The 26,455-nt window shown below is 52.0% G+C and overlaps 1 protein-coding gene across 7 annotated transcripts in view; it reads left to right on the top strand.

Moving 5' to 3' along the window:
* The window catches only part of Spsb1 (splA/ryanodine receptor domain and SOCS box containing 1), a 57,121-nt gene extending 31,237 nt beyond the window's left edge, over positions 1-25,884 (top strand). For 3 of the 7 annotated variants that reach the window (XM_070037288.1, XM_070037292.1, XM_070037294.1), the window contains exons 2-3: positions 18,480-19,320; positions 24,053-25,884. In XM_070037288.1, the coding sequence (XP_069893389.1) occupies positions 18,627-19,320; positions 24,053-24,180 (822 nt within the window). In that variant the 5' untranslated portion in view covers positions 18,480-18,626 and the 3' untranslated portion in view covers positions 24,181-25,884. Of the gene's footprint in view, positions 1-5,482; positions 5,661-5,684; positions 5,793-6,583; positions 6,721-18,479; positions 19,321-24,052 lie in introns of those variants that run through there. The other 4 variants (XM_070037289.1, XM_070037290.1, XM_070037291.1 and 1 more) reach the window with 4 other exon arrangements.
* Positions 25,885-26,455: the final 571 nt, after the last annotated feature.

The raw sequence follows: 26,455 nt of genomic DNA on the forward strand, positions 1-26,455 counted from the left end.
CAGAATCCCTCCACCTTAAGATCACCACGGTTGCATCTGAGGATGTGCTTTGGTGTTTGCCTACCTCACCTTCTGCCTTCTGTCTGCCCCTTCTCTCACTCATTCCACACTTGGCATGCATTCTTTGTCCTTTTTATAAAAATTGTGGCAAAATGCACCTAAATAAATTTTCCCAGCATAACCGTGTCAAGTACACAGTTCAGTCATGTTAAGTACGTCCACAGTGTGTAACATTTCTACAACCTTCATCTTGTGAAGCTGAAATTCTGTGGTCATTAACAGCTTCTATTCTTTCCCCTCAGCTCCTGGCAGCCCTCCCCTACAGCCCTGCTGGTCTCTCAGGTCTTGAGACCTCAGGAGCAAAGTCATACTTGGTCTTTTGGGGACTGGCCTTCTTCCCTACCATGCTATCTTCAAGGTTCATCCTTTTTTTTTCTTTTTCTTTTTTCTTTTTAGTGGTGGTGGGGCCTGACCTCAGTGCCTGGGCGCTGTCCCTGAGCTTTTTTGCTCAAGGCTAGTACTCTACCACTTTGAGCCACAGTGCCACTTCTGGTTTTCTGGTGGTTAATCGGAGATAAGAGTCTCATGGACTTTCCTGCCCTAACTGGCTTTGAACCATGATCCTCAGCTCTCAGCCTTGTGAGTAGCTAGGATTACAGGTGTGAGCCACCAGTACCTACCTTAAGTTTCATTCTTGTTGTATGTCAGAAAATCCTTCCTTTCTAAGGCTGACTTAGATTCAGTTGTGTGTACACGCCTTGTTTTAGTTTTTCACTCATTGATCTGTTGACACTTGGGTGGTTTGCATCTTTGGACTGTGTTTAATAATACTGTGAGCATGGGTGTATGACTGTCTCTTCTATACTCTCCTGGTATTTCTCTGGAAATGCCCAGAGGACAATTGTTGGATCTTGTGATCATTCTATCCTGAGTTTTGGGTTGTTTGTTGTGCTTATTGTTTGGGGCAGTACTGGAGTTTAGACTCAGGACCTTATACTTGCTAGGTAGGTATTCTTATCATTGAGCCACTCCCCCAGTCTTGTTATTTTAACTTATTTTTTTAAGGTTGTCATGTCCAGTTATAGAATAGATCTAGTTTCCACATATGAGAAAAAACATATGCTGTTTGTCTCTCTGAGCTTGGCTTACCTCACTTAACATGATTTGTTCTAGGTCCATCCATTTCCCTGCAAATGACATAATCTTATTCTTTCTAATGGATGAGTAAAATTCCATTGTGTATGGGCTGTTCCCATAATTTGGCATTTGTGAATAGGCTAACAATGAACGTGGATGTGCAAGTGTCTTTATGGTATCCCGACTTGTAATATTCCGGGTAGATACCTAAGGTTAGCATACTATTAAAAAAAAGGTATGAACCTAAGCTGGGTGCCAATGGCTGACTCTTTGTAATCCTAGCTACTCAGGAGGCTGAGATCTGAGGATGGTGGTTCAAAGCCAACCAGGGCAGAAAAGTCTGTGCTTGGTGTTCATGAAGGCCACTGAGAAGAGGAGGAGCAGGGAGGTGAGGCTGTGGATCTGGGTGGTGGGAAGGTTGAGGACAGGAGTTGGCAGATGGGTGGAGGCTGGGAGGGACTGCTTTGAGTCACCTTAAAAAAGATGCTGTTTGGAGGAGCGGGGCACATCAATTTGAGACAAAATGGTCCATGGAGCCACCTGGGCAAAGGAGCCAGAAGACTGTGTGGCCGAGAACTCGAATAGAATGTATGTGTGGGGGGCGGGGGGCGGGGGGACTGAAGGGAAGAAAAGGAGCCTGACATGAAGGACACCAGCAGGGTTTTCAGATGCAGTTAAGAAGGACAGAGGGAACTTTTTTTAGGCCTGGTCAATTTATCGATTAGGAATTCATGACCTTGGAAGAGCAGTTTCCCCACAGGAACTGGGCCTGAGTCAGCTGGCTCTGCAGCTAGAAGGTAGAGATGGGGAAGAGGCCACAGGAGGTGAGGGGAGCAGCAGGAGAGGGCAGCAGGCCACGGAGTGGTCTTGATCCCTCCTAGGCTCTGTTTCTCAGATTTGACTTCAATGTTCCTTTACCACCAAGTATCTGCTGAGCTGAGCTGTCCTGGTGGGCACGTTAGACACCAGCAAGAGCTGAAGACTTCCCTCAGTGAGACCCACCATCCACCTCGTTCAGTGCCTTCCCCTGAAGGAGTCCTGAAAATACGGAACAGGGGTCCCAGCTTCTTAGCCACTGGGGGCTTGGCTTTCAGTGTATCTGATCTGCAGGTACCTGCCGTGTGAGCTCCTGAGCATGCGCCCTGCTTCAGAGGCTTCAACCGTCAGGGACTGGAAGCAGGCAGCCTGGGGATGGTGACCGCCTGGCTCCCATTCCTACAGAAAGGAACAGAGGTTGCAAAGAGGCCCAAGGAAACTCCCAGCCAAGTACATGGCGACCTCTTCTCTCGGCTAGCCAAATGTCCTCTGCAGCAGGACTGCTGGGAAAGCAGCCGATGGGTGGGTGACCTTGGCCATTGGTCAGCTTAATGAGGCAGAGGGCGCCCAGCCAGGGGGGAACAGCCACATTTCTTAGCCATTTCGAGCAGTATTTACTCTTTTATTACTTATTTTCTATGTCTCAGGCTTTTCTTTTCTCTTATTTTCAAATAAAGTGTGTATTTGTGTGTGTGTGTGTGTGTGTGTGTGTGTGTGTGTGTGTGTGTGTGTGTGGTGTGTGTGTGTGTGTGGTGTGTGTGTGTGTGTTTGGTGTGTGTGTGTGTGTGTGTGTGTGTGTGTGTGTGTGTGTGTGTGTGTGTGTGTGTGTCAGTACCAGGGCTTGAACTCAGGCCTTCCTGTCCTTGATTGGCCTTTTTTGCTCAAGACTGGCACTCTACCACTTGATTGATAGCTCCACTTCGGGCTTTTTGCTGATTAATTAGAGATATAAATCTCTTGGATTTGTCTGCCTGTTCTGGCCTTGAACTGCCATCCTCAGCTTTCAGCCTCCTGAGTAACTAGGATTACAAGTGACAGGCAATGGGGCCTGGCTGGAAATCTTTCTTATTATAGCAAGTATCCAGTTCATAGAACTGACCATTTCCACCCTGTGGAAGGGTACACAGTGGGTATTCCTAGTGTTAGACAGCCCTTCTCAACATGCCACTTCCAGAATGTTCTCATTTTCACCAACTGAAACTCTATCTTCATCTAGCACTAGCTTCCCCTCTCCCAGCCCTGGCCACCCCAGTCTACTGTGCTTCTCTGCATGTGACCACATTAGGGACTCCATAGAAATGGAGCACTCAGTACTTGTCTTCTCCTAACTGATTTATTTCATGTAAGCATAATGCCCTAAGGGCATCCGAGCATCAGAATTTCCTTTATTTGGAGTGAGTTCTGTTGGCTGTGAGAGTCAGTCCACACTCTCCCCCATGGATGCTCGGTGGTAAGGCCTCTACCATGGGCTCCTGTGAACATGGGTGTCATGTTCCTGCTTTCTAAGTGGAATCACTGGATCCTGTGGTCATTCTAGTTGGAGGTTTTGGAGGTAGGGCCATACTGCTTTCCTCAGCAGCAGCATTTGACAAAAGGAAACACGTTCACTGGCTGATGATCAGACATCTCTGCTTTAAGCAGTGCTGGGGCCCTTGGGTCCCTCTGCCAGTGGCAGGAATGTGAGATTGTGTGTGAAGATCTGACCACTGATTCTCACTGATGCTGAACACCCACCTTTACATATGTCACCGTTCATCCTCAGAAGTGCCCACCCACATGGCTGTGTGAGCATCGGGCATTAGTGGGAAGTCTGACGTGAACTGGGAGCTGTTGGACTCTTGAGGATTTGGACCTGTAGAGTCAGTATTTATTTATCCTCATCATTTTTTGCAGGTGGAAAAAGCGCAAGGTTTTCTCAGGCCGCCAGGTTGAAGTGCCAGTGGGTTATCGATTCACTTAAATTTTCTGTGAACCTAAATATTTTCTAATTGTACCTTTGTGGTTTTTCAATCTATTTCTCTGGAATCAAAATAGAGAGGGAAAGGGGAAAAAAAGGAAGACAGAATGGAGGCCTGAAGGAAGCAAGAATACAGAGGAGGGGGGAGGTGTAGAAGAGAGAAAGGAAGGGGAAGGGAGACAAGCCAAGGGAGAGGTGTGCTCTCCAATGTCATTCAAGGACATATCTGGGGACCATGTCCCACATTTGAGCCTCCTAGCCAACTGGCCGCTCCCCACTTTGAAACACCAAAAGGGCACTGGCTACGATGTTTCTGGAACTGTCCTTCTCTGCCATGGTCACCAGGCAGTGGAACTGTAGCCACTCTGGGAAGGGGGGACCTTGGCTCTCCATTGCTTTGAAACCAGGGTGGGCTGCACTATAGAGGAAGCCCTCTGATGTGTTGCCCGCTCTCTGGTCCCTGCTGGGAAGAGCCCTGTGCTGGCTTTCCCATTCCACGCCATCTGGCTGCCGGCCACGTGTCTAGTTCTGTGTCATCCTATTTATTGCCCTAATTATTCCTGCTTTCTAAGAAATTTCTCTACCAACCCAGGGCAGAATGAGAGGGGGAGGGATCTCTGCTCTGACTAGAAGTGTGCCCTTTAAATTCCCAGCACCCGAAACTCCACGCCCCTGTCACCCCCTGCTACCCAGCCTTTCCCTTTCTGCCACTGGGGCAAGATGGAGGGCAGGAGGAGTTGGTCATTAGGCCCCTCTGCGACAAATGAGTATTAGGGCAGGAGGCCCCAGTATTTCAGTGAGGCAGAACGTTTGCTTCCAAAGACAATGTTTTGGTGAGGTTTTGTTGGTACCAGTACTGGGTCTTGAACTCAGAGCTTGAATGCTGTCCCTGTGCTGTTTCACTCAAGGCTAGCACTCTACCACTTGAGCCATAGCTCCACTTTCAGCCTTTGGCTGATTAACTGGAGATAAAGAGTCTCACAGACTTTCCTGCCCAGGCTGACTTCAAATCACAATCCTCAGATCTCAGCCTCCTGAGAGGCTAGGATTATAGGCATGAACTACTGGTGCCTGACTAGATGTACATATATATATATATATATATATATATATATATATATATATATATATATATATATATATATATATATGTACACACACACACACACATACACACACACACACATATCAGGCGCACTAATATGGTGACACCTCCCCTCCTCCCTCCAAACAGAGCATGGTCCTGGTGGGTAGCTCATGACACAGGGCTGTGCCAGTGTCCTGCGCAGACCTGGCTTCCCCCACTTTCCTGAGGGGGCTGGCTGGGGGGTCTCTAAGTCCTGGGAAGGGTACAGGGGTACAAGAAAGGAACAAGTTACACACAGGCCTCCCATTCCTGGAGGGCTTTTAAAACCTCTGGGCTGATTAGCCTTAATCGTTCCCAGCAGTGAGCAGCGAGGCCTGCCCTGGCTCCAGTGTTTGTTTTGCCTTCTGTGTTCGGCCAGTGGTAACCAAGGGCCGCTTCCCCTTGGTGACGGTGGAACTCACTGGGGCCAGGGCTGCTCCAGCGACCCAGGCAAGGCCGGCCTGGGGACCCTGAGGGCGGCTACCAGCCAGGCCACCCTGCCCAGGCGCTGGAGCTGCCTTCATCCCTCTTTCCTTCTCTCCCAGCGGAAAGGACCTATGGGCTCTTTTCCTGGCTCTTTCCCAAGACACTTGCCCAGAACATTCCAGAACTCTGGATCCTCTGGTAGGTCTCTGGGAGACTGTGAGGCCACTGACTGGATGTGTTTGGGTCTTGAGCAGGCTTGTAGGTGTCAGCCAGAACTCGGGGCGGTGACTAACCACTGGCCCCCGTTCCAGCAGGAACTAGGCCCCTGAGGTAATCTTGGGGGGCAGTTTGGAGGAGGAGACAGCTATGAGGCAGCATGGAGGCCAACCAGAGATAGCATGGGAGATCTGGGTGGTGGTAGTTCAAGTGCAGAGAACGCTCTGTAAGCAGGTGTGTCTTGGAGGGAATGCTGGCAAGCTGGTCTAAGGAATATTTGGGGAAGTAGAGGAGGCTGAGAGACTGTGGGGCTTGGAAGGTGAGTGGAGGAGGAAACTCCGGATGATGTCTTCATGGCCTTTGCCTTCCCAGACCCTCAGCGACCCCAGGGCCCCACCTCTGTAGGCCAGGAGCCCTAACCTGGGACAGGACCTGCCTCTGCTGTCCTCAGTCTGTTGTACTTCAGGACCAGCTTTCTGCAGGGAGATGAGGCTCCACTTGCTTTCTTCCTGATGTGTGGGTTTCCTCCAAGTCTCAGGATCCCCAAGGACTCATGCTGACAGCCACAGGTCACACGGGTCAGGTGGATCCTGAGGCTTCATTTCCACAAAGCTCCTGGGCCACACATCTGTACTGTGTCCCCACCAGGCATAGGGCATGATGAGCACCCGGATCCCGTGCCCTAAAGGGGCTGCAAGGAGTCAGACAGGCCTGCAGGGTCTCCTTCGTGTCTGGTTTTCCATGTAGGGCTTGGAGAGGCAGAGTACAGGACCCCGCGCTCCACAGTGCGACTTTCACATGAGTTCTGCCACCAGTTCAGCTGCCGATCTCATTAAACCTCAGTGATTCACTGTCAGCGCGTTGTGTTGCGAAAACATGGGTCCCAGCGGCTGTTTTGTTGGCAGGTCTTGCTGTCTCAGCAGAAAAGAGGCGCTTTTGATATGAGAACGGAAACTGGACAGCGTCAGGACTGGTCGGTGTGTTCTATGTGTTTGGTGGGAGCAGGCACCACGGATCAAGTCCCGCAGAAACGCGTGCCCAGGTGGGAAAGCTGCAGCAGGAGCCTGCGGGGAGTCGGGGGAGAGGTCCCCTGCCCCGGGTGTGGAGCTGGGGTGAGGCAGACCCTCCCCAGTCACCCGGGATGCAGGGACACAGGGACGTGTCTGTGAAGCGCTGTTCTCGTTTCCTGCGAGTCCAGCCTGCTCAGGAAATTCCTTTTGCACGCATCCCCCCCCCCAAACGTTACAAAGGCAAGCATGTGAAGCACACACTTGTGTGAACCTCTCAAGGTCGTGGGGTACAGGTCACACTCAAGTGGCTGAACGTGGACTTGTCGCTGTCTCCCCAGCTGCCTTTATCCTTGCTTCCTCTCTTGGCTGTGATTGCCTCCTGGATTGCCTCCTGGACTAGCCCATTCAATGGATATTGCGCCAATTTCCCTTTTTCCACTTCCCCCCTTTCTCCCTGTGTTCTCAAGACATGAGAAATGGAACAGAGGCATCTCCCATCCAAGTAGCTTTCCTGAGACTTTCCAGTGCTCAGCCCCTTTCCACCTGGCCTGGAGAGCACGGGTCAGGAAGCCTGGGCTGCCCCAGAGCCCCAAAGCCCTCCGCCACTGCCAGCCTTCACCCAGGGTGCAGTCCACAGGGGCAGCTCTGTGGAAGAGCCCGGCAGAGGCAGACAAAGCCGCTGCCAGCAGTACCCGATGGCTTCCTCTTCAGCCATTAATGAGCCTGGGGTGGCCGCAGAGCAAAGTCATAGCACCTCCAGGCTGCTGTTCTTTGCTGAATTTAGGACCAAAAAAAAAAAAAAAAGTTTCAAGATTTTCATGGCTGCATGCTACCACTGGGGGCACCCAGAGACCCCGTTCCAGGAGACCACCCCGCTTCCTTCCTGCTCCTTGCGCAACTCAATGATGAACACATCGCCAGTGGTGGCTGTTCTGTCTCTGGGGTCCCTTAAAACAAACCAATGAGGCAAGCCGCCATCACCCCCACTTAGGTGGGCCGAGGGTCCTGAGGCTCTGCAAGGTGGGGACAGGCCCTGGTCACCCAGGTCTGGAGCTGAAGGTGCAAGCACTTGGTAGCTGAGTTTCCCTCCATCGAGTGTTGCTCAGGCCGCAGTCCTGTGTTCCCCACAAGGGAGGCCCAGCCCCAAAGGGAGTGTGGGCAGTGGCCAAGGGGATGGGCCTGGGAGAAGTAATCCTCCTGGGAATGGATCACTCCACCCTTGACCAGTCTGCATGTGGTGACAAGTCCCTTCCAACTGTGCCTCTGCCCCGGGCCTCCTGGCTGTGGGCAAGGCTGGCAGCCAGGCTGTGCCAGCATTGGCAGGGATAGCGAGCGGAGTTGCAGGGATTATTTCCTGATACCAGAGCGCAGGGCTTTGTCCATTCAAGCAGCCTCAGGATATGGACCAGTTGTGAGGAAGCCCCCATCCCCCCTTGGTCCTGTGGTGGGCGCCATCTGCCCTGGCATCTCTTCTTACACCAGCAAGGCTCAAATGGGTCCTCCCCACCCCACCCCACCCCACCCCCTGCAGTTTGGGTACAGGCACGAGATGCAGCCACACATGCCAGATTCCTCCAGAGAAACTCAGTCTACAGGTGCCGGCTGAGGAGGCAGGGCTGCCAAACCACAGCTCTGCACTTTTTCTTTTGCAGAAAAGAAAGGGGAGGAGGGTGGAGATCCCCGTTGCGGCACTCAGGCCTGAGGCGCTCAACTCCCACATCTGAACGTCATTAGTCCTGTCTCGGTGTGAAACCCTAGCGAACCAGCCAGGTCCCTGTGAGGTCTGCCCTTCCCTCCCTGCACCGGCCCCTGTCCCCGTGGGCATGGGACAGGTGGGCATGTCTCATAGTCAGAGGTGAAGCTCACCTAGCATGTTTGCCTGTATAAAGAGAGGACAGTTCACTAGTACTTGACACATCCCCAGACTTCTTCCCCGCCCATTGTCACTCTCCGCACCACCTTCTCTGACCACTGTGTCTGGTTTCTCTGACTTGGTGGAAAGTTTTCAGTCCATCTACATTAGAACAAGAACAAGTACTTCCTTGTTTATGGCTGAATACTACCCTGCCCTAGGTACACCTCACAGCTTGTTTATTATATATCCCACTGTGGGGGGACACTGTGGACCGTACACCTACAGTACAGTGAAGAAACTGAAAAGGGAAACTCGTAAGACTGTCATGCCACGTGCAGAGCATTTTTGCTTTGTGTTCCTTTCTTCCTCTCCTTGCACATGACTGTTCTTGTGTGTTGCTGCTTGTTTTTTTTATTGCTATTCTTAAGGAGTTGTACAAAAGGGCTACAATTTCCTAAGTCAGGTTATGAGTACAGTGCTTCTTGAGCAATGTCACCCTTCCCTTCGCTTTCTCCCATCCCCCCATCCCTATCCACAAGTTACATACTGTATATTTTACATAGTGTGTACTGAATGTAGTGACTGCATTTGCTCACCCTTCTTCCCTCCATTCCTGTGCTCCGTCCCCACCCCACCCCACCCCCCAAAATGAAAGACAGAACAAAGCAAAACATGTTTCCACTTCTTGGAATTTGCTTTGATAAATAATACCGTCCATGTTCAGAGGAGTTCCACCTGTGGGCGATCCTCCTCCAGTCTGTTCGTGCGTAAATGCATAGAGCCCATGGAAGTTGTCGTGTCCAGTTGTATTTTAGTCTAGCTTGTGCATATGGGAGGGAACATGCACCATTTGTCTCTCTGAGCTTGACTTACTTCACTTCACATGATTTGTTCTAGGTTCATCAATTTCCCTACAAATGATGGCACATTTTCTTGATCTACTCATCTGGGCCATTTCCATAACTTGGCTATTGTGAATAATGCAGCAGTGAACATGGACGTGCAGGTGTCTTTATTGTAACCAACCTGACTTGTAATGTCCTGAGTAGATGACCAAGAGTGGTATGGCTGGATCATAGGGTAGTACTATAGCTATATTTTATGTTTTATTTTCTTGAGGCAAGCTCTCACTATGTAGTACTGGGATTACAGGTATGTGTTGCCACACCTGGCTTGGCTTGCTTCTTCTACAGTGAATCTTCCCATTAGCGATTATTTTTGACAGCCGGGGAATATGCCATCCCTGTGCTGGCTGGAAGTCACATCCTTTCTCCTTGCCTTATTCTGCATGAGCCAAGCTAGTGCTATGAGAATCAGGCCCCAGACACTTGGCTTGCCTAGAAGCATAGGACCAGTGACTCTGAGCTTGCCGGGCCCTCCCCCTAGAGTACTCAGGACATCACTGATGGGCATGCAAACATCCAAGAGGAAGTGCCTACAGGCTGTTGCAGCCTATGGCGTTAAACCCCTTTCCCAGCTGCCCATGCAGCCCAGGGAAAGGTGACAGGTTGCACGAGTCCACGCACCGCTGGTTCCTTTTAGACCTTTCTCCAAGGTCATTGGCGGCCGTCCAGCTGGGGGCCACTTGACAAACCTCAGTCCCAGCAGCGCCCCAGCCTGCAATGGAGCGTTGCAAAGATGAAAGCCTGGAGGTAGGCTAGTTAGGTGTTTGAATTTTCATTCACAGGAGAGGTCAGTGGTGGGGAACCCCGAGAGCCAAGGTTTTGAGGATGAGTGGGGAAGGGATTGTGAACTAAATGAAAAGACGTGGGTTTGAAGTCACCTGGCTGAGGGGGAAGTGCTCACCCACATATGGCCATTGTCCAGGCAGAGAGCTCAGGTGACCACTGTAAGGAAATGTCACCAAAAGAGTGATAGCACACAAAGGGCTATTGTGTTGTGTTGTGATGTGGAGCACTGTGTGTAGCATGATCCTTGGCCAGAAATGACTGTCCTTGAATCTGTGTATGTGCCCCAGAATAGTCTAGAAAGAAGGAGGAACTCTCAATACAATCTCAATACATTTCTGTATTGAGATTTTTTTTTTATGGTAAGTGTAGCATTGGAAATAGTTCAAATCAAGATAGAATAAGAAGTTAAAAAACAAACTGCCAGCCAGGTGTCTGTAATCCTAGCTACTCAGGAGGCTGAGATCTGAGGATCGTGGTTCGAAGCCAGCTCAGGAAGAAAAGTCTGTGAGACTCTTACTCCAATATACCACTAGAAAACCGGAAGTGGGGCTGTGGCTCAAGTAGTAGAGCACTAGCCTTGAGCTGAAGAGCTGAGGGACAGTGCTCAGTCCCAGAGTTCAAGCCCCATGACTGACAAAAAAAGAAAAGGAAAAATAAACTGCCTAGCCCAATGCTGGTGGCTCATGACTATAATCCTAGCCACTCAGGAGGCTGAGATCTGAGGATCACAATTAAAAGCCAGCCCAGACAGGAAAGTCCACAACACACTTATCTCCAATTAATCACACACAAAAAAATCAGAAGTGGAGCTGTGGCTCAAGTGATAGAGTACCAAACTTGAGTGAAAAAGCTAAGAGACAGCGCCTAGGCCCTGAGTCCAAGCCCTAGTATAGACAGGCGCGCACACACACACACACACACAAGCACACACACACAATCACACACATACACACATACAAACACACACACCATGGAGTAAGACTTTGCAGATTCTAAAATGTGTTTAACATTTTGAATATTTAATTCTTTTTTTTTTTTTAATTGTATTTTATTTTATTTGAGAACATACTGTACAGAGGGGCTACAATTACATGGGCAGGATAATGCATACATTTCTTACCAAGCATTGCAGCCTCCTCCTTTGTTTACCCTTCACTTCCCTTCCCCGCCTCCCCCCTCCCCCCACCCAATTTTACCCCCCTCCCCCCACCCAATTATACCCCCCTCCCCCCCCCACACCGACATTGTAAAGCTGGTTTTGACATGACATTTTGTACTTCTCATTGTTGCAACAGGTCCACCTGAATCCTTAAACGACTTGTTTGTCCCCTGAATATTTAATTCTTTTAGATTTCTCAAACCATAGCATTCCCTAAACCCCTAGTTTCTGATTCAAAAGGTCTATGGAGCCAAAAATCTGTACCTCTGCCACGTTCCCAGGGGTCTAGGGACCTCTGTGGATAGCTTAAGGGACTTCTGCTTTTGACCTAAGGGCTTTATATGATTGAATTTGGGGGGTTGAGCGTGTGGAGTTGTCCAGGACCTTCCTGTCTTCCTGCTTTTTTTCCATTTCTCCTGCTCCAAGATAGATGCTTTCTTGACAAATGAGCCCTGAGGGCCGCCTCTGGGAGCTGGGCTCGGGCCTGCCTTAGAGATTCCCAGCTGAGTATTCGCTTGTACTTGGCAGGTGTCCCTGGCCTTGAAGGGGACAGGAAGGGCTGAGGAGCTGCATGTATTATTTGTCTACTGTGTGCCCATACGGTTGTCAGGAGGTTTTTTTGGTGGTGTGTTTTTTGGGGGGAGGGGAGGGGTTGTTTGTTGTTTTAGTCAGTCTTGGGGCTTAGAGTCAGAGCCTAGGCCCCGTCCCTGAGTTCTTCTGCTCAAGGCTAGCTCTTCTACCACTGAGACACAGTGCCACTATCAATTTTCTGGTGGTTAATTGAAGATGAGCATCTCATAGACTTTCCTGCCCAGGCTGGCTTTAACCGCAATCCTCAGATCTCAGCCTCCTGAGTAGCTAGGATGAGCCAATACATCTTGATCAATGTTATCCCTTTCATCCTTCTCCCCTATCTTTGTGTTACAGCTATACATTCTATCCTGATCATCACCCTTCTTCCTCTGGTGTAGGGTGATGGCTGTGAACTGCTCTCCCTTGTCTTGCTACTTCTGTTCTTTGGGGTACACTGTTTCTGTGTGGACCAGGTGTCCTAGCCATGCAGGATTGGTGCCCTTACCGCCTCTGAAGGTGACATACCGCTGTGTCTCTTGGGACCCTCCGGCCCCAGGGCTCCTTACGCCGCTCTAACTAGGCTGCAACCCTAACTTTGTATTTTAATTTCCAGTCTCTGTATGAATAGCACTCTGGTTTCCCAGGGGCACCGCTCAACTGATTTAAGCCCTTTCTGAAAGTATGTGAGTAATTTCTGTCCTGCTGTAGGTGTCGGTGGCAGGTGCATTTTTTGGTCTTTTGAGGTCAGAGGCTAGTGCTGTGGACTGTGTGGGAATTTTCTCTCCAAAACTGTTTGTCAGACTTTCCAGAATGATCCAGTCCTCTCTGCTGGATCCAGGGGCAGCGATTTTATATCCTTACTGTGGAGTCTCTCTTAATAGGCAGTGTATGTGTTTGGGGGGGGGGGTTGCAACCCTATGGCATAGGCCCCGCTGGTGGTGGAACCATGGCCCCGCCTGTACAGAGCATGCCCTGAGAGCACTGTACGGCCTGCCACATTCCCGAAGCCTGGAACCCTAATTAGCAAGTAATCCAGAGGGGCGGGCTGGTGGCGCTTAGACAGGCTGCAACTCAGCCAGGCCGTGCTCCACATAATGGCAGACAGCTAGGGGTGTGTTTCTTTTGCAAAATCCTGGGCTACAACCACTGATAGGTGATGGGGGAGGGAGGCCTTGGGGAGGGAGGGAAGGAGGGCTTTTGATCTGCAGGTGAAAGGAGGCTTTATAAATAGGTCACCTTGTTCCACATCCTGAATTTTAGTCTTTCTTGGTCTTGTAGCAAAACAATGGTTTTGCTGTTCTGAGGTCAGAGGCTCTGAGGGGAGCTGAGCTTCAGGAGGTGGGCATGTGGCTGCCACTCTGGGCATCCTCTGCCCACCCATCCATTGGCTGCCAGTTACCCTGGTAGTGTCTCCAACCATAGGAACAAATGGCATAACCAAGGATTTCTGGGACAGGTGGGGCTCAGGGCTTACTGATCCTGGAGTGCTTTGGAGCAAGGGAAGGTCGAAGGGCTGCAGGCAGGGCTGCAGGCAGTCCAGTCGGAGCCAGGGCTGAAAGGCTTGCCCCTCTGAGGTCCTCGTTCCTCCTCCCGTCTCCAGAGGTGGGCAGCCAAGGCCGCAGCTGTTGCATGTGTGGTACAGCAGCCTCACCAGGCCCTGGACAAGCACAGAGTTGAGCTACAGCCCACCAGGCTGGGTTGTGGGATTGAGCAGCTGTGTGGGGCTTGTGGACACAGACAGCTGCCCTGGGTTTTACTGGATAAATGAGTGATTTAGAAGCAGCACAATTGGAAGTCTTCATGGAAATTGTAGGCATAATATTCCACTCTGTGTGTGTGTGTGCGTGCATGTGCATGTACGCACGTGTGCATGTGCATGCTTATCCTGGGGCTTGACCTCAGGGATTCACACTCTTGCTTAGCTTTCTCATTCAAGGATGGCTTTAGGCACATCACCACTTCTGGCTTTTTGCTGGTTAATTGGAGATAAGAGTCTCATGGACTTTCCTGTGTAGGCTAGCAGGAACATGATCCTCAAATCTTAGTCTCCTGAGTAGCTAGGAATAAAGACATGAGCCCCACCACCTGACACACATATACTTTTTTAAAAAGCTTTGCTGTATTTGGTTGCTTGATGTTGCAAAATCATCATTATGTTGTATTGCACCTGGAGGAAACTGGCTATGAATTGGTTTCCTGGGAATCTACAATAAAAAGATATGCTGTTTTTTGTTTTTGTTTTTTGTCAGTCGTGGGGCCTGAACTCTGGGCCTGGGTGCTGCCCCTCAGCTCATGGTTAGCGCTCTACCACTTGAGTCACAGCGCCGTTTCCTGACTTTTTCTGCTTACATAGTGCTGAGGAATCAAATCCAGGGTCTCATGCATGCAAGGCAAGCACTCTACCGCTGAGCCACTTCCTAGCCTAAGATATGCTGTTTTTTAAAAAAAGGCTTTGATATAGCTGGGCTCTAGTGGCTCACGCCTGTAATCCTAGCTACTCAGGAGGCTGAGATCTGAGGATCGTGCTTCAAAGCCAGCCTGGGCAGGAAAGTCTGAGACAAAGCTGAAAGTGGAGCTCAAGTGTTACAGTGCTGGCCTTGAGCAAAAAAGCTCAGGGACAGTGCCCAGGTCCTGAGTTCAAGCCCAGGAGCAGTATACACATACGCACACACACACACACACACAGTTTAAGCCAGGATCTGGTGGCTCATGCTTGTGTTACTAGCCACTCAGGAGGCTGTGATCTGAGGATTATGGTTCAAAGCCAGCTGGGGCAGGATAATCCATGAGACTCTTAGCCCCAGGTAACTACTAAAAAGCTAGAAGTAGAGCTGTGGTTAAAGGGGTAGAGCACTAGCCTTGAGCAAAAAAGTTCAGGGACAGCGTCCACGTCCTGAGTTCAAACCCCAGGACCAGCACACAGGGTTTAAGTGCAGGTGTCTCCCCTCACCCTTCCCAGGACTAACTGCAGTGAAAGGCGCAGTGTGTAGTCTTCGGAGCCTTTATGTGTGTCTGCAGTTAAACATGGACAGAGGGAAGCTTTTTGAATGCTGTTCTTTGGGATCTGATTCTGCTTTTGAGATTCTCCCTGAGGGCTGCTCGCGGCCTGGTGGCAGTGAGATTTCTGGCTGAGTCTGGTGCAGGCCCTGCCTGGGGACATCAGGTTAGGGCACCGCCACATCGCACCTGCATGCCCGGGGGCACCTGTCCCAGGACACAGCCCACACCTGTGTAGGAGACGCCTTCGCCCTCATCCTTTCCGCTCCTCTCAATCCCTTACCCCTGTGCACCACCAGGCACCCTCAGCTCTTACTGATTCTGTCCTGCCCCGTTTCTGTGGCTCATGGAATGACTGGTCCCCCTCCCACGTGTGCCGTGTTGCCCCTCCTGCCCCTCCCTGACAGAACCGCTGAGGGATGGGTGGTCCACCCAGATCATGGCAGGCAGGGTGAGGGCCATGGCCCAGGCCAAGGGTGCTCCATGTATGAAACCGGAAGTGTATTTGACTCCCTGCGCTAGTGGGGAGCAATTGGTTCATGGTCTGGCTGCCCCCCAGCCCGTCTGAGGGGGCAAGGAGCTGGAGGAGCCTGTGACTTGTGAGGGCTTTACCTTTTTCCCATGGAGAACCATGAGAGCCATGTTCCCAGCAAACCGCCCTGAAAGCCGGCCTCCCTCCCGGACGGCAGTGCTGAGCTTTGGACCGGACTGCCTTAGAGGCGCTCAGCAGCCAGCAGTGGGAGACTGGGAGCCCAGGCAGCCACCGGAAGTCCTTCAGGGGACACAGCGATCCAGAGCAGCTGTCAGGGAACACTAGGTGGAAAGATTTTGTTTTATGAACGTCAGCCTGTGCTGTGAGCCCAGCCAGGGCCGTGTGTGGCACTAGTGGAGATGGGGTTGGTGGAATAGAGGGAACCACAGGGCTTGTGCCTGAAGTGCACACGCCCCTGCTGTCCAGCCACCGTGTCCTGCCTCTGGTTCTTGCTTCTGTAGCATTCTGTGTTCTTGGCCTGCATGCCACCATGGGCTTGGCCTCCATATTCAGGTGTCCCTTATCCTCCCCGGCTGAGTACATGGGGCATGCCAGAACTTCTCGGGGACAGGGGAGCGGGAGCTGCTGGCCAGGGAACCGCCCGGCCTCCATGCCTCTGCCCTGCTCCTTCACCAGGGCAGCCACTGCTGTCATGGCTTTGTGTGTGCAGCACGTACACGTGCATGCACCTGTGCGCACGTGTGCATGCATGCATGTTATACACACGCGTGTGTGCATGCACCCATGCATACATGCGCACGTGTGTTATGTACATGCATGTGTGTGCCTGTGACCGCTGGGGCTGGTCACAGTGGCAGGCCATCTCTGTCCTCTCTTGCAGCATACAGCTGTCCAGTCAAACCTTTTGTGGACTGGCTTCTGCATGGAGACAGGAGCTGTCTTCTCACCTCTCAGAGACCGGTGATCTGCTCACTTCGTGACCCTGGTCCTGACATTTCCTACAAGGCCTGGGCTTTGGCATTTGTTCCCCAGAACAGCTGGAAATGGGTTAACCCAGAGCAGCACCTGTAGCAGTGCCCCGTTTCCTGCCGGCCACTCGGCACCCCGCTCAGGCTCCCTCCTGGCCCAGGGAAGCCCGTCGGTCTCTCCTGTGGCCCCATCTGTCACTCGGCCCTCATGGCACCTGTAGTAACGCACTCCTCCATCCCCAGCTCCGGGAACTGTGCACAGATTTAGAGCCAGGTTCAGCGAACCATGCCTCTGGGTTAGGTCCAGCCCACTGTCTATTTTTCTGAAGTTTGACTGGGATGCAGTACCCTCATTTATTTACACCTCACAGAAGCCTAGCCTAGGAGAGACCTTACCCTCCATCTGCTCCTGCCCAGCCGGCTTCCAGACACTTGGGCCATGGCCAAAAGGCAGCATTCAGCTGTTGTGCCAGGTGTGGCAAGCAGAAAGACCAGGTAACAGGGATCTCTGTGCAGTGGCTGAACACATCTCCAGAATGTAAGAGCTAAAGTAAAATGCCAGGGTGCCAGGCCTGCTAGGAACATGGTCTCCATTTGATTGTAGATAAGAGTGTGACGCACAGATGACACTCGAGTTGCAGATGAAGCAGCGATGCTTGGGAACCCTCGGGGGAAATCTTAGTCTCCAGGCCACTGCAGGAGCTTGAGAGCCCGGGACACAGGGCTGGGGGTGGGGTGGGGGCCGGGACACTCTGCCAGGCCGAAAAAAGGTGGAGAAAGATAGGAAGGGAGCCAGCCAAGCTCTCTGGAAACTTGAAAGAAGGGTACATTTGTGTGATCGCATTTTAAAATGGACAGAAAGAGGTCGCTCTCACCTATGATTCCAGGAACTTGGGAGGCAGAGATGAGAGGACTGCAAGCTGAGGCTAGTCTGGGCAAAAGCTAGGACCTATCTTAAAAAGCAAGGCATCATGGAGTCAGACCTCCTCACCAGCAGGCTGATGAGACCCAAAGGGTGAAGCGTCTGTGTTGAGCTGAAAGGTACAGGCAGGCGAAAGCAGCAGTGGACCTGGGCATCAGTGGCTCACGTTTGTAATACCAGCTACTCAAGAGGCTGAGATCTGAGGATTGCAGTTCAGAGCCAGCCTGGGGAGGAAAGTCTGTGAGACTCTTATCTCTAATTAACCTCCAAAAAATGGGAAATGGAGCTGTGGCTCAAGTGGTGGAGCACTGACCTTGAGCAAAAGAGGCACTGAGAGGCACTGAGTTCAAGCCCCCGTACTGTAAAAAGGAAAAGCAGAGCCACAGTGGATCTTCTAATTTTTGGCTCAGACCACGTTGGCACTAGGAGATGCCACCCTCTGCTCAGGTGCCATTTGAAGTGGAGCCAACCCAGGCCTTGAAGTAGCTGCTGGTGGTGCAGTCCAGGTGGGAGAGAGCTACTCGGGGGGCCGCTGCAGCCCCGCTGTGGCACTGTCCTCCGGACCCTTCCAGATAAGTGCACCCCCAGCCCTCCCTGGTGAGGGTCCCTTCCTCCAGGGTGACTCGATGGCCCCTCTATCAGGGGCGGCTGTGCTGGAGAAGACGGGGAGCTAGGATGAGGCACCTTCAGACTCCTGCTGCTATGTGATGCTCCCGTTCCCGTCTCATATTCTCATAGCCAGGCCAGGGCAGTCTGCTTCCCTTCACTCTGGCCGTCAAGCTACCTACTGCTGCATGGCTGGGCCCCGGCTCTGTGCCACCTTGGCCTCCTGCCCTGTGCAGCCCTGACAAGGTAGCCGTGGGCAGCCATTGTGTGTCTCAACCCAGTACCTTGAGAGCAGTGCCTGGTTCCCCCGCCCCCCATCCTCCACGAAGACCATGAGCAGATGGCCCCTTTGCTTTGTGACGACGCAGCCACGGGGACAGGGGTACCTCGTCCTGTGCCAAGTTCCCCGGCTGCCCCACACTGGGCTACCGGGGTGTGTGGGTGTGGGTTGCCCGCATTCCTCACTAGCCTCCCCCTCGTCCTCCACCCCTGCTCACAGGCCTCCTGTTTCTCTTTCCATCCATTAGGCAATACTGAGTGCTCCACAACGCGCGAGGTCTCCTAGCAACCTTCCTGAGGAATTCTGCCTGGCCCCGATTAGAAAACTGGAGCCGAGGCCCCGAGATTGATGAGTTTGCCTTGGGAGACGGTGAGAAGGTGAAGCCGAGGTAGATATGGGTCAGAAGGTCACCGGAGGAATCAAGACGGTGGACATGCGGGACCCCACATACCGACCCCTGAAGCAGGAGCTCCAGGGGCTGGATTACTGCAAGCCCACCCGACTGGACCTGCTGCTGGACATGCCCCCCGTGTCCTACGACATACAGCTGCTCCACTCGTGGAACAACAACGACCGCTCGCTCAACGTCTTCGTGAAGGAGGATGACAAGCTAATCTTCCACCGGCATCCGGTGGCCCAGAGCACGGACGCTATCAGGGGCAAGGTGGGGTACACACGCGGGCTGCACGTGTGGCAGATCACGTGGGCCATGAGGCAACGAGGCACGCATGCGGTGGTGGGCGTGGCCACGGCCGATGCCCCCTTACACTCTGTGGGGTACACGACCCTAGTGGGCAATAACCATGAGTCCTGGGGCTGGGACTTGGGGCGCAACCGGCTCTACCACGATGGCAAGAACCAGCCAAGCAAAACATACCCGGCCTTCCTGGAGCCAGATGAGACGTTCATCGTGCCCGACTCCTTCCTTGTGGCCCTGGACATGGACGATGGGACCCTGAGCTTCATTGTGGATGGACAGTACATGGGCGTGGCTTTCCGTGGACTCAAAGGCAAAAAACTGTATCCTGTAGTCAGCGCCGTCTGGGGCCACTGCGAGATCCGCATGCGCTACTTGAATGGACTCGATCGTAAGTGTTCCCTGTCACGTCTAAGTCAGTACCCTCCCCACATCTTCAGGGAATTGGGCCCACCGTTTATGCAGTTGCTGGACTTACAATGTCTTTTAAGTAGACGTACCAGCATCTGCAAAGGCCACTCTTTACCTTCGTCTGGTTAAATGAGGAATTCTAGCAGAAGTCTTCTGGATTTCCTGACCAGTGTCTGCTGAATTAATGGATGATGGCTGGTCGGATGAATGGGTGGAGGGATGAATGGATGGATGAAGGATTACTGTAAGCCCACCCTCCTGGGCCTGGTTCAATGAAGGGATTTTGGCTAGCTGGCTGGCTGAATAATGGATAGATAGTGGATGGAAGATGATAGATGGCTGGAAGATGATAGATAGAATGAGAGGTTGGATGAATGAATGGATAGATTGGTAAATGATGGATGGTTGGGTGGATGAATGAATGGCTAGCTGAGTGATGGATGAGTGAATAGATAATGGCTGGATGGACAAATGGATGGATGATGGATGAATGGATAAACAATAAATGATTAGATGGATGATGAATGAACAATGGATGGAATAAGTGGTTAGGTGTATGAAGATGGATTGGTAAATGAAGGTTGAATGGATGAATGAGCAGGTAGGTAGGTGATGCTGGAGTGAATGGATGAATGAGTGTTTGTTTCTTTCTGATTGACCCACCCCCAGCTTTGCTCTGCAGTTGCCAAGTTCTAGAACAGTAGCCAGTGTGGGTTTTGGGTTGCAGGGGTGGGGGGGTGGGGTGGAGGTTGTAGTATGTTCTTCACAGCCTGGGACACTCTAGGGCCTCTCAGACAAATGAAAGCCAGTGAGCTCACTTGCTCAGATTTGGCTCTTTCCTGGGGTTGGACGTGGTCCTGGGAAGGACCTGATTAGTCACAATGGTGGGAGATTGTTGAGAGGAATCAGTGCACTCCTTGGAAACTACTGGAACATCCAGGATAGTCTACTTTTCTCTTTGGAAACCGTCCTTGCCCCTTTCTCTCCAGCCTCTGTTCAGGCTTTGCTAGGGGCTAACAGTGAGCCCACAGCTGGATGAGACATTTGCAATACAGCGTACGCAGGATGCTTGGTCCTCCGCTGCGTAGACAGCGCCCCAAGGAGAGGGGGCCTCTGGCAGGGGCAGGCAGGGGCACACACCGCAGGTAGCCTCCCCGAGGAAGTCACCTCAGGCCCAGACTGAGGAACCAGCAGAGCAAGTTCTGTGAGTCCATCTCCTCAAGTGACAGAAATAAATGACATAAGTCCACAGCCAAATGTGCCCTGCGCAAGGATGGGCAGTGTTGGGTGGGGAATGGGAGGCTTGAAACCTTCTACCCAGGACTGAGGAGTTCAGGGACGCCTGGCGCCAGACCCTGGCTGCAAGTGACTCAGATGTCAGCCTTCGGTGTAGACAGATGGCAGGATTGACAGGCTGACTGGCCTTGACTGGCCTAGACTAGTACTATCTGTCTGTGTGTCTGTGTCAGTCTGTTTGCCTCTATCTATCTATCTGTCTGTCTGTCTGTCTGTCTATCTATCTATCTATCTATCTATCTATCTATCTATCTATCTATCTATCTATCTATCTATCTTCTTTGTGTGTGCTGGTCCTGGAACTTAAACTCAGGGTCTTGTGCTCTTGCTTGGCTTTTTCACTCAAGGCTGGTACTCTACCACTTGAACCACACCTCCATTTCCAGCATTTTGCAAGTTAATTGGAGATAAGAGTCTTCAGTTTGTCTGCCCAGGCTGGCTTCAAACCTTGATCCTCAGATCTCAGCCTCCTGAGTAGCTATTACAGGCGTGAGCACTGGTACCTGGCTATTTTGCTCCAGTACTGGGGGTTGAGCCTCAGAATCCCACTTGGCCTTTTTTTGTTTTGTTTTGTTTTTCATGGATGATACTGTATAACTTGAGCCATGACCCCAGTCTGACATTTAGCTGGTTAATTGGATACAGAGTCTCTCGGATTTTTCTGCCCAGACTGGCTTCCAACCTTGACTTTCAGATCTCAGCTGTCTCAGTGGCTAGGATTACAGGCGTGATCCACCAGTGTCCAACTAGGAGAATGGCCCTGTGTTGTCCCTCTGGGAACGTTTGCCTGCAGACAGGAGTGCTGCAAGTTTGATGTCTGTTTGGTGTGTCCCAGCTCTGATATAGCCCCTGAGCGGTAGGAGGGGCCTGGGAGCTGTTTGCCCTTGGAGAGCAACCTCTCAAATAGAAATTCTGCCCACACTGTCCTAGAGGGGTAGGCCTGCGCCCGGTAGATGCTCTCTCGCTCTGCGTCCTGCCTGGAGGTTGAATGTGTTTTCCATTGTTCTTGCTTGGAAAATTCTACATGATTTGGGTGGGGGATTGTGTGAATGGGAAGAAGTTGTTGGAAACTGTGGCTATAAGTTGTTGGAATCTGGACAGAGACTCAAAGTGTTAGAGCATCAGGACACTCCTGGCCAGGGATGAGAACCGGTGCCCTCTCCACCTCAGTCCTAGGCTGGCTTCTCTGTTGGGCTTCTCCACTTTCTCAGTCCTCGTCAGGCATGGCTGACTGGAAGCCACACCTGAGGCCGTAGATGGCCAGGGCCAGGGATGCTGAGCGGGACATTTGAGGGCCACTGCAGTATGCCTACCAGCACCAACACTTCAGTGTCCTTACTGGGGAAGGGAGGGTAGACCTTAGAAGGAGCCTTTGCTGATGGTAGGGCAAGAGTAGGCGCTGTGATAGTTGTCTGAGTGAGAGATAACAAGGCTCAGTCTAGGGTGACAGCCACGGAGGTGGTGGGAGGCAGCCAGGTTCTGGAAAGTGCCATCTAAGTGGATCACAGGAGACAGGAGAGGGAGTCATCGAGAGGACTGTGGTGTTGCATCTGTGTAATGGAAGGTTGGGGCTGTCTGTTGAGATGAGATGAGGAAACCAGAGGAAGGAGCAGGTTGAAGGGTAGAAGTCCATGGAGATGCTTGTTTGTTGTATGCTCATGGGTTTGAAGGCCTGGAGTCTGGGACACAGGGGTCAGATGCCATCTATGTACAGGTGACATATAAAACCATGACCATCGGGGCTGGGATGTGGCTCAGCAGGGGAGCATTCACCTGGCACTTAGCTTGCATGCACAAGGCACTGGGCTCCCTTCCCAGCACCACAAGAATAACTGAATGAATGAATGAGTGAATGGATGATAGAATAATAACATCAGAAGCTGTTGCCCTGGATGATGAGATGACCAGAATAAGGGTAGGGTCAGGTAGGGAGTAAGGCCAAGCCCTGTTAGAGGTCAGGAGGCTCAAGAGGAGGGAGAGGAAAATGGCACGTGGCTGGAGGAGAGCCAGGAGAGTGGTACCGAGGCAGCTGGTGAAGGAAGAGCTTCAAGAAGGACAAAGTAATGCCAGGTGGTGAACACTGACCGCTGCTTCGGCACCACAGCCGCCGTGGCAGCCTTAAGGGTGAGCAGCGTGACTGTTACTGAGTCAGGGATACTTCCTGATGTGACGTTTTCCCTTGACCTCACAGATCTGCCATTCATTCCTTTCCCCAAGCACTGGGCGCAGCACTGCAGAGCTGTTAGTCCTCGCCAGGAGTCATTTGGGTGGGATGAGGTCAATGTCTGGGGGAAGAAGAGGAAGGAGGATATGTTCTTTCTTGGGGCAACCATAACAAATGACCAAAAGCTGGCTCAAGTGGTTGAGCACCAGTCTTGAGTGAAAAAGTTAAGGGACAGAGAGCCCAGGCTGAGTTCCAGCCCTAATGCTAGAATATATGTATGTGTGTGCGTATGTGCATGCAATCACACACACACACACACACACACACACACACACACACACACACACACACACACACACACACACACACACACACACACACACACACACACACACACACTGGTACCTGATGGGCTAGAGGCATGGCTTAAGTGGTAGAGCACCTGCCTAGTAAATGCAGGACCCTGAGTTCAAATGCCAGTACTGCCAAAAAAAAAAAAAAAAAAAAAAAACTAGACCCTGAGAACAGTTGAGTGGCACAGAGATCCCTTCCCGAGCCTGTTCAGGATTCCGTGCCGATGTGTGCCAGTGAGAGCTGGCTCCTACATCCAGCAGGCTGATCTGCACTCGGGACACTGCTTGTCTGGATGGGACAGGAAAGAGGCCCAGAATGGCCTGGGTGCGAGTCCCAGACCAGGCTCTCCCAGCCAGGCAACTCCAGGCAAGTCATTCACACTCTTATGAGTTTTCTCCTGTACAATGATAGAGAGGATGATGATGGCATCTCTGATGGTTCTATCACTCATGATACCCACTACAGAGATGAAATAAGGCACCAGTGGCTCACGCCTGTCATCCTAGCTACTCAGGAGACTGAAATCTGAGGATCGCATTTCAGGAAATTCTGAGACTCTTATCTCCAATTAACCAGTGGAAGTGGAGCTGTGGCTTATATGTAGAGCACCAGTCTTGTAAAGAAAAAGCTAAGGGGGCCCTGAGTGTAAGCCTTAGTACTGGTTCAAAAAAGTCAGTCAACCAGCGATGGCAGAGGCTGGCCAAGCTTCCCAGCCCAGGGTGGTTTCTCTGTGTCAGCTGCCACTATCCATTTAAAGCCAAAAGAGCATCACATTCCTTCATGATCTGCTCAGCTCGCATGAATCAAAGGTAACCTTGTGCACTTGGTGAGGGCTGTGGTTCTGGAGCCATCCTCAGCGGAGCTGACCCTCTCTCCCTCTCTCCCCTGGTTTCCCCAGCGGAGCCCCTGCCGCTCATGGACCTCTGCCGACGCTCGGTGCGCCTGGCCCTGGGGAAGGAGCGCCTGGGCGCCATCCCCTCACTGCCGTTGCCTGCCTCCCTCAAGGCCTACCTCCTCTACCAGTGACGCGCCCCAGGACGCCCCCTGGTGCCAGCTCACGGAGCCACCGCCACTGCACCCTGCACTTGATGCCCGCCCCAGACATGGGCAGAAGCAGCCTGCGCTTCCTCCTCATCCTCCCTGCTGCCTCTGCCCTAGGACTGGTGCCAGGATGGCCAGGCCCTTTTCCTTCCCCGATGCTGGCCGGAGCAGCCCCCTGCTGAGTCACCGCCCCTCCGCCAACCAGAGGGAGAATAAACTCCTACGAAAGCCTCCATGGGCGCAGTGTGCTGTTGGGTGGGCGGGCTGCGGTGAGCACTCTGGGGAAAGGCTGGCGGCAGTCAGCCGGGGAGGGGGCTCTGGGGTGATGGGACCAGTGGGAGGTACTGGAGCTTGCCAGCAATGCCAGCAGAGGGCGGGGAGGGGGCGGGGGGCAGGCCGCCCAGGTGAGGCTCAGGATGTCTGCCCCATGGACACCAAGACAGAGCCCCAAGCTGGATCTCCCCACGGCGGTAGCACTCGGGCCTGACCCTGGCTGCTCATGCCCCATACCCTGTATTTATTCTCTTAACAATAACGAAGGCCATTTATTTATTCCATTTAGAAAGGAAAGCGTGTTCAGTCTCCTCCGCTGGTGTGTGCGCTTGCTTTTCTCCCACCTGTCGCCTCCCAGGGCTTGTGTGCCACACCTGTCCTTCCCGGGGGCCCGCCCGCCTGCATGGGGGCCGGTGTCTGTGTGCACATCCCTTGACCTGCTTTCCAGGGGCTGTCACTGAGCTCCCCTGCCGGCTGTGCAGGCCCCAGGGCCTCGGGGTCGCCCCTTACCTCTGGAGGTCATGTATCCTTGCACCGGTTTGAGTTTCTTTTGTTCTTTGTGCCGGCTTTCTGTTTTTTGTTTTTTAGGGTTCGTTTGTTTGTTTGGGGTTCTTTTTTTTTTTTTTTTTGGTGTGAGTTTAAATTTCCATCTGCTTTTCTTGCTGAGATTCCCCAGGGCGGCCTCAGAAGCTCTGTGCCCAGAATATCAGGCAGAGAAAGGAGTTGATCTCTGGGCTCCAGAACCACGCTCAGCTTGCGCAGGGGAGACCAGAGCTGAGCCTTGCAGAAACCATCACCCCCAGTGCATCCCCCGCAGAGCCTCAGGAGGGGCGGCCAGCGGGGAGCGTCCCAGCCCCCAGCAGTGCCCCCTTCCCCCGGTAGCTCCCAGCTCCTGCCACTGCCCCGCCATTTCTTTTATCTTGAAATCAACTCTCTTAGGATCTGAGGTCTGCTCATTCCTGCACAGGTACAATAGATGTCTTTATTTGTTTGAAATGTTTAATATATATGCATATATATTTGTCCATAAGAATTATGTTTTAAGCAGCTGCTGTAGGGTACCATTAAATTTTTTTCTTTCTTCCAGTGAAGTATATTTTTTAAAGCACACAATTGGTGCCAAGACTGGGTGAGGAATGTATATTACCCCTTTGTTTTTTGAGGATTTTGTTTCCCTTCGGGGAGGAGACCTCACCTGTCAGACTCTTGAAGATTCATCCCATTGCTCTACTTTCAGGGTGGGTCATTTTCTAGCAAATGTTGCACAAGGGAGGGGTTCGCTTGTCTAGCCCCCTACTTGTCACTTTGACCCCGGGGGTCCTCAGCCCCCCCTCCTTTCCTAAGCCCAGAGCCTTGTGGCATGTACAGTTTTGAAACTCCAGTTCTATTTTATGATGGTTCCTAATAGTAACCTAATAAAGGAAAGTTTGTTAAAATATGAAACCACTTTGGAGTCCTTTCTTTGGGCCGTAGGGGCGGGCACAGAGGCGTGGCCGGGCCCGCTCCCGTCCAGCCAGCAACACTGCCCATGGTGCCCACCAGAACCTCAGGTGGAGGAAGAGCGTCCTGGAGACGCTCCAGAAGCATCTCCTGGTTTGGGAAGTCTGTTACCCCAGCAGCCTAATGAAGATAACTCGCCGAGCCTCATAGAACATGATTCTACGTACTCGAGACCATTGGTCATTGACCTCATTCAAAAATTTGTGTTGGCCTGAGTGCTGGTAGCTCACATCTGTCATCCTAGTGACTCGGAAGGCTGGGATCCTGGGATCACAGTTCAAAGTCAGTCCGGGCAGAAAAGTTCATGAAGCTCTTATCTCCAATTAGCCAGCAAAAAGATGGAAGTGAAGGTGTGGTTCAAGTGGTAAGAGCATCAGCATTGAATAGAATAGGCCAAGTAAGAAGGTGAGGTTCTGAGTTCAAACCCCAGTACTGGCACGTGTGCTTATGTGTGTGCACACGCATACACACACACACACACACACAC

The sequence above is a fragment of the Dipodomys merriami genome, unplaced genomic scaffold (assembly GCF_024711535.1).
Source record: "Dipodomys merriami isolate MVZ:Mamm:240054 unplaced genomic scaffold, mDipMer1.0.p SCAF_28, whole genome shotgun sequence".
In the NCBI taxonomy this organism is placed as follows: Eukaryota; Metazoa; Chordata; class Mammalia; order Rodentia; family Heteromyidae; genus Dipodomys; species Dipodomys merriami.